The sequence below is a fragment of the Manacus vitellinus genome, unplaced genomic scaffold, assembly GCF_001715985.3.
Source record: "Manacus vitellinus isolate BGI_N305 unplaced genomic scaffold, ASM171598v3 scaffold_14_pilon, whole genome shotgun sequence".
Classification (NCBI taxonomy): domain Eukaryota; kingdom Metazoa; phylum Chordata; class Aves; order Passeriformes; family Pipridae; genus Manacus; species Manacus vitellinus.
The window spans coordinates 12,041,218-12,052,780 of NW_021939063.1; the positions used below are offsets into that span (position 1 = coordinate 12,041,218).

Consider the following 11,563-nt stretch of genomic DNA (forward strand, 5'->3'; position numbering starts at 1 on the left):
ACTTTAGCACACTTAAATGCATGACCTCATCACCCCAAAACAACACCAGAGAATGAGCTTTTGTACCTGTGCTTTTAATATTGAATCATTCATCAAATACTTTTTTTTTGTCCTACCCTGGTAGGTTTTCGAAATATCATAGACTACTCTGCATAAAGTTTAAGCTAGTAATTCTACTGGCAACAATGACGACGATAATTTTCCCTCTCTCCCTATTACAAGCAGCTTTTATGACATGAAGCTGGGCACAGATAGTTTCACAAAAAAGGTATTTTATTATTCTTAGCAATATTCACCTTGAAGGAATATGAGGAAAGCATACACTTTTTACAGACAATATATAAACATGTTGTACATAATTAACAATAACTTAGTTCACTAATCCAAAAATAAGCAAAATAAAAATTAAAAATAAAACCAGAAAATACTGAAGAATTTTTTTTTTTATGCTGATACAAGTACAAAATAATTTAAATCTCGACTGCCGTTGTCTATGCTGCAGTGACTGACAATATATTGCACTTTGTCAACTGTATCAGTAATCCCTGTCTTCCACCCACATCCCTTCCCCTCCGCTCAAATCCTACAGAATTGAGTTGGGTACAAATAATGTACAACTGTACCATTGTAAAAGGTAAAAAGTAAAAAGGACCTAATTCTTTACCTCAGTAGATTAAAAATTCTTATGATTTCTCCCAACCAATTTAGTTTTCCCATTTATTTCCACTTCTTTACAAAGTGCACCTATATGCCTATGCAGACCAAAAAAAAAAGGAGGAAAGCAGGATTTTCATGGCTGCTTGGTTCTTAATTATAAAATACTAGAATTACATGTTTAGAAAAAAATTAACATACATCCATTTTTGTTTCATTCTGTTTTTTTTTCTTTAAAGCAGGACTTTTGCAGTAAAGATACAATTTGGCTTGATCCAAAAAAAAAAAAAAAAAAAAGAAAAACCCAACAACAAAATAGTTAAAATTTAAAAAAATAAAATAAAAAGCTTGTCACAGAGTTAAGCTTACGTGGTTTACATTATCAAACCCCTCCGTTCATTGGGGCATTTTCATCAGAAGTATAGCTAAATATGTACACTGTATGTTATACTGGAGCTTGTGTTCACGAGAGGCATCAGATCATAACAATCAATAGAATACACTTCACATTGGCAATAGCTTTGTTTTCGGTCATTTACGTACAATATGGTTTCATAATGGGAGGTTTAAATTTCTTTTTTTTCTTTTTTTTTTTTTTCATATAAAATCCACCACGGAAAAACAGACGTTCCCCTTACAGAACGATGCTTTCCCTCGTCTCATCAGCTGTCTCTGTGTCTGGGATTTGACGGATGTGTGAAGCTCAAACTGATTGTCTCTCTTTTTCCCCCTCTACAGTGATCTCAACCCCATTTCTGCCCTTCCTCCCTGTGAAGTCCACCGGGGCCTGGATGCCTGAGACAGCACACGCGCCGGCCGCCTGCGTGTGGACCTGGTGGCCACACTGCCCGAAGTTTACCCAAGCAGCTAATCTGCATTTTTAAGCGACAGCTGCCAACACAACGGAACAAAAATGCTTCAACCTCTGAAGTCTGTGAGTTGGATGTTTTTTATGCCCTGTGATGGTTTCGGCTGCGCTAGAAGTTAGCTGCAGCGCGGTTTGGTAAACGCCTGTATCTCACCCCTTGCTAGTGCAGGATTGCCTTCCCAAGAGTTTTTTTTCCCCCCAGCAGTTTGTCCCATCTAGGTGTCTGTTTTGAGGAGCAACAGGGTAGTTGGAAGAGGGGCTGTTTTTTTAAAGCAATCTTTCATGTTAGGGAAAAGAATGAAGAAATCGTGTCAAAATAATCACCATCTTGGGCACATTAAAATCCCATATTACAGATATGTTTTTCCTTTGTTCCTTCCCCTCGAAATCTTTTCCCCCTTACTAGTAATTTTGGTATGGAAGATAGATGGAGCTAATCCAAGAGGGCTGTTGAGTATGTTTCCCCTCTCCTCCTTGTTTTAAAGGCAGATTTTCCTACAGGGTAGCCATTGCAAACGACAGCACAAAAACATGCAATCAGAGGGGTTGAGGCTTTTTGTGGCAAACAAAATAAATATGACTTTGTGTCTGATTTTAAAAATTACGGTTTTATAAAGATGTCCTTTTATTTTTTTTTTTCATTTTCTTTTTCTTCTTTTCTTCCCCATCCCAAACAGAGTCCATGATAGAAATCCAGCATGTGTGGCTTCCAGTGAGCCAATTCCATCCTGGGAGGCTGCTTACATCTCTTTACAATATTCACAGTAATAACAAAGAGAGAAAGGAAAGCCAGTTCCAAGCTTTTTCCTTCAGCTTCTGCCACCTTTTGCTTCCTGCTGGACCATTGAGTATCGAACAGGTGAGTTCTTTTTTCTTATACCTGAGGGGGCAAAGTGCATTACAGGCACCACTACACATTTCTGCAGAAGACCCATCATTTGCAAGGTTTTAGTCCAGCATTAACAGTTAAAACCACATGGGAGCAAAGATGCCCTTTTTCCATCCCTACATTCTCCTCTCGGCAGAATGTTTTCTTACTTGGTGTCATCTTAGGCAAAGCCCCATGTTCTCAATCTCTGGGTGGGTCTCTTGGTCATCAGGTTTTATCCCATGGCTGTAACCATGCTGGATGGGTGTGGATGTCCAAATGAGATGCTGGAGGATGGGTGGATGGGGGTAGGTGTCGGTAGGATGTGTCCAGAGTGGCTGAAAGGGGGCAAATGCCCCATGGGTGCCATGTGACTGGCAAGGGCAGCAGCGCTGAAGGGAGATGACTTCTCCTGCATGCACTTGGACAGTTCTTCAAAACACTCAGAGCCTTTCTTGCTTTTCTTTGATTTGTTGGACATTTTCCTATTCCTGGTCTGAATTCCTTCCTTTTTCATGGTCAGAGGCCTGTTCACCTGCAAGAAATGAGAAAATCAGGCTCATGCAGACAAAATGACCTTATTGTGCAAAAATGAAAATATTTGGACAGCCCCCATGTGTTTTTCCTGGATGGAGACCTTTTTCTGGCCAAAAAAAATGGTGTTTCTCTCTGCAGAACTTGTTTATATTGATTTGTTTAATAAAACCACACACACAAAAAACCCCCAGACATGAAAAACAAATTGAACTGAATTTGGCAGCTGATGACTCTCTTTCCCGTAGGCTAACCCTCAGTCCTCATACATTTCCTAATAGAAGATCAAACCAGGAGGCACATGCTGACCCAAATTCAGTCCTAAAACATGAACGATCTTGTACCAGTAACCTCTGTTACTTACAGTTTAAATAACGTTCCAACATGTCAAGCAATTCCTTCTTAGGAATAATTTCTTAAAAAAAAAACCCAAATAAATACAACAAAGCCTTAGATATAATTATTTTTACAAAGTCAGAATGCAGATAGCCCATCAGGATTAATTTTTGCACGGAGCCCATTCCAAATGGCCTCTCTTTCTGGAGGGAAACGGCACACAAAACATAGTTAAAACCAAGTGTGGTAGCTCTATTTTGCCTGGTTTGCCCAAGCGTTAGAAGCCAAGCTAATACATTGTAATGTCACTGAACTTAGCATCACTATGCTGACAAAGAACGGCTGTCACTTCCCAAGGGAACCTTAGAGACGGGGAAGGAATAAAACAACAACCAAACCCCTGAAACCAATAAAAGCCTAGTGTACACCATGCAGTTAAGACATCAATCCCGGCCAGGCAAGCAGCGACACATGAGATGAGTAAATACTCACATTGTGCAATTTATAGTAGAGTCCGCAGGCATTACAAACTGGGTCCCCGTTTGCATTACGTCGCCATAAGGTCGTGGTGGTTGTCTGACAGTTGGCACAACAAGTCCCTGCTCTCCTGGCCGCTGACTAACCAAAAGAAAAAGAAAATTAAAATGTATCGCCAGGAGGAGGGAGATCATGAGAAAGGTCAAATTGGACTCAATATTTAGGTTGGGAAGAACTAGTTACTAAGATTTGACAGAGCATCGGGGCTGGAGGAAAGCTGCTGTCAGTTTTACATTTTATAGCCGTTAGGTTTTTGTTTAAATTTAAATATTCTCCTATGCGTGCTGCATTTTCAAGCCCAGTGGCACTGTGTGTGCAGAGGAAGTAAGGAGAGAAACAATGAATCTCTAACAAAAATTTTAGAGGGAGGAAAAGTAATGTGATTTTCCCCTTGCAGGATTCTAGAATGCATCATGAAAATGCATTTGACTTTTCTCTTTTTCTTTAATGACCGATTTGGTTTGTGCCAGTGTTGGGACTGGGTTTGAAAACAGGGAATGATCTTAAAGAATGTGATTTTTACCCCTACTCTGGCCCTTGAAAGGTGGACACAAAAGAAAACCAACCACATTACTTAGCTGGGTGCAGTATTTATCAGAGCCATCACTGAAAATTCAGTTTGCATTTACAAGTGAAAGGGAGAAAACAAAAACTTTCTTTAAATATTTAGCAAACCAAATTTCATGCCTTGCAGCAATGATTCCGCTGACCCGAAGCCTCTGTCCCTGCTCAGTTCCTTGACTGACAAGCCCTCAAACAACTGTCTTAAAAGAAAATAAAACCACCAAAAATCCAGCACCCTTTCCTAAAACTATTGTTCTGCCGAAACCAAGGTGAGGGGAAAGAAAAATGCCCAAACTTTCACCCAAAACAAGAACAGGAAAAGTAGAACAGCAGGCAGCTAGTGATTCCTGGATGGGCCCTTGTCTAGCAGACCCCACAATAATGCATTCTTTGTGCATGGATGGTGAGGTATAAAGTGTTATGGACGGACTAACTGCACCCCGTATTTTGGGAAATAACTTTGTATTAGAAAGCTTCAGCCCTGCCTCTGTAAGTGGTCAGAATACAGTCCATTTTGTGCTACTGAATTAATGCTAAGGACTCAGTATTTTCTTAAATTAAGAGTTTACTTCCACAAGTGTATCAATCATGGTCATTCCCTGGGGGCCTTGCTCCCTGGATATTTCTGCAATTAGCCACAGAGAGCCGTGGGGTGAAGCAGCAGCAAAGCTCACATAGATAGCACAGGGCATCTCCATGAGCACAGAGCCGAGTCCTGGGGCAGTGGGTTTCCCAGAGAACTCTGAGCACTTCCCTGCCTGCCGGCCCCGGTGGGGAGCTGGCGCCGCTGGAAGCACAGCCCGACCCTCTCGCCAAAGAGGAGCCCAGGGTTCTGTTCTCACTTGCTCCTGATTTACACCATGGCCCTCTGCAACTTTCCCAAAGCTGATGGACAGTTTAGGAGCTTTAGGCAAGACTCAGGCCCTCGGAGACTCATATATTACAGTCCCTTACTCACCCGTGAGAACAGGCCAAAGGCAGAAAGAGGGGGTACCCCCTACTGCAAATGCACTCATGCAACCCAAACACAATTAATGCCAGACATCCAAACGCTGACATTATTAATATGATCACTTTGCTATTGCATGGCAGATGAACAAATTCCCAAAGATGGCCATCTCCTCTCCCCCGCAAACAAGCAAACTACAGTGGAAAAAGGGGCAATAAACAAAGCTGTAAATCAATTAAAACAAAAGAAAACATTAAAACAACTACACTAAAAGAAAACCTCCTTAGTGCCCCCCAAACCCTGCACAGTGAGCTAAGTATAACAGTCTCCCAACACACAAGGTGGAGACCTATGTTTGCATATTTGAGATGGCTTACTGATACTCAACTATGCTGCTTAACTCTATGGCCTGTCCCATTCAGTCTGGAAAGCACTTGAGCCTGAGAGACGATAATGTTACACTGTTGTCTTAACATTTTTCTATATGTCAGTCACTTTAGAAGGCAAGTCATTAAGAAGCTTGCATAGTTGAAATTCTGACTCACGACAGAAATCTTCTGTATCCTATCCCAGTGTTAGGGCAGTAATGCCAATTTTCTGCTCTCCAAACCTCATTGAAACGTGCCCACGAATAGCTAAGAGACTTAGGCACCATAAATCACAAAGCTCCAAAAAATATATTTATTATTCTTAGCATTTTACGCATTATTTGTGGAGTAGAGTGTATTAGAAATTTCAAAACAGCAAGCATGACTGGCAAGGCTTGCCTATAGAAACTCTCAAAAGCTTTTAGAGTCAGGAAACAGATACACAAAGTTTCCTTATCTTTAACGTACAGATATCCGGATAGGAAACTACTACCAGGAGCTTAGAAAGGACTTTTTTTTTTTTTAAATCGCTCAAATGAAAATACAAAGTATAAGTGACTCCATGGAAAAATAATAGGAATTTTTTTTTAACAGTAGGGGATTGTCTGGGGAGGGAACCAATATTAGTATTGCCAGGGAATATAAGAGTGAAAATTACTTCATGGCTTTTATACAAATAATTATTAAGTAAGGAGCAGTAGCTTTGACTCATCTGATTTGTTTTGCTTTTTTGGAGCTGGAACTTTTTTTTTTTAGTACACGGTGGAGGACATTCACGCTCATAACCCTTTCGCTCCCGGTATGTGCCCAAAACGTCCCAAGAGGCCAAATAAATGAGGAATTAAATTAAAAGCTGTCATCCGAGGATAAACGGGGAGACGGATACCCGATATCCCGCGTGCATTGTGAGCGGCAGGAAGGCTCGGGACAGAGGCGCTCCCGGCGCGGTGGTCTGAGCCGGGATGGGGGTGGAGGGGGGAGATCTGCCCCGAGGCACGGCAGTGACCTCGCCGTGACTGACCCCCGTGTACAGTACAGCTCGGCTCCACGCAGGGGCTGAGCAGAGATGAGACTCGTTTGACTTGTGCCTGTGTGTGGTCCCTTTGCCTTATTTATCCCCAAACCCAGGAGAAATAGAGACACCTACCAGCCTCCGCTTAGGTTTAATGAGAGGTCGGTTTTGACCGTTCATTTTGTGGTAGAGCCCGCAGGCGTTACACAGGTAATGCCCGGTGCCGTCTCTTCTCCAGAGAGGGGTAGCAGTTGCTCCGCAGTTCACACACTCTCTGCCTTCTAAATGGAAACACGAAGAAACCGGATTTCTTTCTTTAAAAACAAATTCACAAAAGCTTTTTGCATTGTCCTTTAGGTATTTTTCAGAAGTCAAAACAGTGTGTTAATTCAAGCACATTCAGACAGCAGTGACATCTACAGCACATGCAGCAAGGAGCTCAGTGTTTCGAGAACTCCCAGACTCCGGTGAGTATTTTATGTCATGATCAGAAACGGGCAGCACTCTCTGCAAGGTGAGAAAGAGTGACACTCTTATTGTGTCAGATGGAAGTTATCGTTTCAGTAACAAGAACTCCCTTAGTCTGCACTGGGCACCGCTCCCCTCCCGTATCTATTGCACTCCGGTGGTTAGATCCTGTGTTCTCCTGCCACAAATACACACGTACACGTGTACACAAACACACATACACCTGCAAACCCACAACATGTTAAAGTGAGAGTCAAAGGAAGAGGTTTTCTGGGATTAAATCTAAGCAAAAAGACCTCCTATTCTGGGCTTTCTTTTTTGTTGCAAATGCTACAGGATGAGAAAGTAGAGCCGAGCAGACTGGGAATGGATACAGAATGCCAGAGGCTCAGTTATTATTTTTGTTCTAAAAGCAGAAAAACGCTGTTAATGCTGATCTTTGGGAAAGTTCAGTTTCAACAAGCACTCTGGAAATTACTGTAAAAAAACAGGCTTTGAAAAACAAAAGCACTTTTCTTTTTCTGTGACTTTTCAACAATCCAGTTTGGATTTGGTAGGGAGCAGTTTACCTTATTACTGCCTCGTTATTAGTTTTAGTAGCACAGCTTGCTAAACACAGCATTGTAGAAGGCTGTTTTAAATAAAACCCAACATACAACTTCTAGATATCTGTTTCTGCCTGCGAAAGCTCTCTGCTAAAAGTTCATTTGCCTTGGATGGTTCGAGGGCAGGTCTGCTTAATATAGAAATCTCTCTTAATATAGTTTATGCAAATCCTACAGTATTTAACTGGATAGGAAATTCTTTTTGCTAATAACTGAAGCAGGCCATGTTGAGTTCAGCAGGGCTTGTGTCTCCTTTAATCTAGGGAGTGGGTAGCTTTTAAACAACACAGTCTAGAGTGAAAAATGAGGGGAGCTCTGCGGCGCTGCATTTGTAGCTTTTGTCCCTCCTAGGGCAGGAAGCTGCAGGAGTCGTTGTGTCGTGAGTCTTAGTTTTCCTACAAAAACACTGAGTGGTCACGAACTTTCCCCAGTTCCTTGCACTGGGAGCTCCCTTACAGAAGAAAAAAAAAAATAAAGGCAACTGTAAAACAAAACAAAAAAAGCTCCTTGCTTCCCTCATCTAAAAATTATTGGCGGCTACAGGACAAAAATAAAAAAGCTACTCAAGATCCATCTATCTTCAGAGACCTGGGTCTTGAATTAGTTTCTAAACTCAGGACGTTCAGGCTGCCAGTTGCCTTTATTTTCTACTCTCTGCACTACCAAAAAATAGATACACACAGCAGCAACTGCCTTTAAAGAGTGGCAAAGAAAGAGTGCATTTTTCCTCTCAAAGGAGCCATTTGAAACAGAGCTGATGAGCTTGTAAAATAGCTGGTATTTTTGTTGCAAAACTCTTAAGAGTTCACATTTCTAAATTATTGTCTACTTAAATAAAAACATGTAGTGTACTCACAAGCAAATATGTGCAATGGAATACATGCACAAACACCTATAAGAGCCATGTATTTTAAAGTGTTGTTTAAATTCAGTCTCGATATATTTTAGTTAATCTCCTTCCATTGATGAGGATGTCAAACAAGGGAGGTCAGAAGAATTACACAAATTGTCTTAATTCATCTGTCCAGTTGTATAACTACTGTGATTTCAAAGTGGGATCAAAACTTGGTCCATCGCCTAATTTGCTGATTTAGGACTGCACTTTTAGGACGAAATGCAAGGAGTAGTTGTGAACACGGGAAAGGTTTGCAGGCAGTCGTTTGTAAGCAAAGATATGTCTGGTTCAGGGGCAGGGGGAAAAAAAGAGTATTTTCTAGTTAAAGTTAGGCTGGAGTAAGCAATGACTGGACACCTCAGTCTTTTGCGCTGGTATGTAAACTATATTTGAACTTTTACTCTTGTAAAATGTGCAGGAAAGAAGGCCTTTGCGATCTGAAGGGGACCGGCCAGGGAAGTTTCGCTTTCATCCTGCGCTGGGGCCTAGGGTGGCGTTAGTGAAGAGATATGGAAATTATGGAGGGAGAAATACCCATCACCGGGAAGTCCCCACATGTCATCTGCAAGGGTTTGCCTGATTTGGGGGAGCAGTGTCGGGCCTGAGCCCCTCGGGAAGCTGAGGCCTGCCTGTCTTCGAGGAAAACTTTTTTTCCCATCTCAATCTGTCTTTCTACAAAGCTCTGCTGGCTCAGACCGCCCCGGCCCCGTGCCCCGCGGCCCCTTCGAGCGCTCTGGGGCCGGTGCCGGGGTGCGTTGGCACCCGTAGGAGCCTGGTCCAAGCTCCATCTCCTAGTTTAAAAACCCAGAAGAGCGGGACCAAGCAGTCACCCTCCCCTCCGTCCCGAAGGGCCGACACAAGCACCCAGCCTCGCAGCAGCCTGCACCCTCACCCCAAGAGCCAGCGCAGACACCCACCAACCACACCCGGCCGGTGCGCGGCGGGGAACCCACGGGCTGCGACACTTACCCGAACAGGACCTGGCCTTGCTCCGCGGCTTGGGGGTGAAGCTGGACGCGGGGCCCCCCAGGAAGCTGCCCGGGTGGAAGAGGCTGCTGCTGTAGTCGTGGGCTGCCGGCACGTAGGAGGGGTAGGTGGGGATGGGGTGGTGGGTGGAGGGCTGGGCCCCCATGCTGGTGAGGCTGCTTCTGAGCGGGCTGGCGCTCTCCATCTTCATCCCCTCCGACAGCGACACTTGGTACTTGATGCTGTCTTTGTCCTCCTGCCGAGCCCCGGCAGAGGAGGAAGGGGAGGCGGCACTGGTGGAGTTGGGGTCCGGGGACACTTCCTTGGGTGGGGTCGGGGGGAAGCCGAAGAGGTGGGAGCCGGAGTGTGAGGCCGGGGTTAGCGAAGACACGGAGGCGGTGCTGGAGGTGCTGCTGCCCGGGTACACCGAGATGGCCCCAGGCGCTCCGGCTGCCGAGGGGTGCAGGGGTGTCTTGGTGAAGGGGCTGACGGTCCAGGGGTTGTGGTGATGGGCAGACAGTGCCGCCTTGCTGCTGTCCAGCCAAGGGATCCCCGGGCTATGGATAAGATGAGGCCGGCACATTTGACTCCCGGTCAGGCGGGCTGTAGAAACACAAGAGCGATTAGGATCAGCGTGAGGCAGCTCAGCCCGGAGCGGCTCCCAGAAGTTCCCCAGCTCCCCGTGGCTGGGCAGCTCCTCAGTCTGCGGGCAGCCGAAGGACAGCCGGCCACGGGAGAGACTTCTCAACCCGGGGGAGAGCAGCCAGGCTGACGCGGCAGCCCCTTCACCCTGTCCCAGCCGAGGGACATATCAGCCAGCCTGGCGAGAAGGAGCAATGGGAGCAGGAGGGGGACCCAAGCACCCCCTTTCCTCCCACCCACCCCACCCCTGGGAATAGGCAGCAAACCCCTTTCTGCTTTATCTTCTGAGCTCTCATAACGCACTCTCTTCGGTTCCTAAAAACACTCCCAAATCCGTCGCCTGTTTGAATCGGTTTGTATTTTGCATCCGGGAAGTAGCCGTGTCTGAGAAGTTTTTGCCTGTGCGCACACTATTTCCCCTTCCTCTCTCACTCCCCCCGTTCTTTCCCTCCCCTCCTCCAGTCCTTGGTTATCCCTAGGGTTAAAATCCACCCATGCCTCCCTTTCTGTCCTGTTTTAGATCTCCTTTTCCCTGGATCCGACACACCGAAGCGGCCCCGAGTGAAACTTCTTGCCCCTGCACAGGACGCCCGCTGCCAGTACGGAGGGGCCCGGAGCCCTGGAGGAGACGGCGGGGAAGGGGCCGAGGGTGCTGATTTACCGTGTGCCTGGCTGTAGGAGACCCTGGCCCGGGCATGGGCGGAATTGGCGTAGTAAGGGTTGCCCTGTGAGTCCAGGTGGTTGAAGAAGACGTCGACTTCATCCGGAGGTAGGAGCTGCGCTGGTTCCATGTAGTTGTGAGCCAGTCCGGGGTGGTGGCTCTCGGGGTGCTGCCCGTTGAGCACGGCGTGGTGGGCCATCCAGCGAGGCTGGTCCGTGGCCACCTCCATGCCCTCGGGCCTCCCCTCCCGCCCACCCCCGGGCCAGGAGCTAGTGGCGCTCGGTGGGGGTGGGGGTGCTGCTCGTGGGGTGGCTTTTGGCTCTGCTGGCTGGTTTTAGGAGATGGGGTAGCTTTTCTTAGAAAAAGAACCGCCGGGTGACTGGAGCGCACCCTCTGAGGGGACGGGGGGAGGACCCCCGAAGTCAGCGTGTCCCTCTGTCAACAGGCGGGTAGCGTAGGCAGGTCCGGGGAAGCGCCAGGGCAGCACCTGTAGGGAGAGACGGGAGGGTTAGCGGCTCGGCAGCCCGGGGTGCGCTGCCTGCCGGACCGGCTCCCGGCAGGGTTCTTTTCCCAGCGGTGCAAGGATGGGGAGGGGGAAGCAGAGCCCCTCCCCCCTTCCAAAAATATTCTCTCCCC

The 11,563-nt window shown here is 46.2% G+C and overlaps 1 protein-coding gene across 1 annotated transcript; it reads right to left on the reverse strand.

Moving 5' to 3' along the window:
• Nucleotides 1-255: 255 nt before the first annotated feature.
• Nucleotides 256-11,414, reverse strand: GATA2 (GATA binding protein 2). The gene is made up of 5 exons (XM_018068670.3): nt 10,928-11,414; nt 9,628-10,227; nt 6,826-6,971; nt 3,753-3,878; nt 256-2,925 (listed from the first exon to the last, which is right to left on the reverse strand). The coding sequence occupies exons 1-5, from the start codon at nt 11,154-11,156 to the stop codon at nt 2,626-2,628; spliced, it is 1,401 nt and encodes a 466-aa protein (XP_017924159.3). The 5' UTR covers nt 11,157-11,414; the 3' UTR covers nt 256-2,625.
• Nucleotides 11,415-11,563: the final 149 nt, after the last annotated feature.

Excerpts from the sequence above, each read along its gene's own strand:
- GATA2 (XM_018068670.3), bottom strand. The coding sequence starts at position 11,156 with ATGGAGGTGGCCACGGACCAGCCTCGCTGGATGGCCCACCACGCCGTG. Across the intron at positions 10,228-10,927 it reads CTCCTACAGCCAGGCACACG|CCCGCCTGACCGGGAGTCAA; the intron begins GTAAATCAGCAC and ends GTGTTTCTACAG. Across the intron at positions 6,972-9,627 it reads CAAGGCCAGGTCCTGTTCGG|AAGGCAGAGAGTGTGTGAAC; the intron begins GTAAGTGTCGCA and ends GTTTCCATTTAG.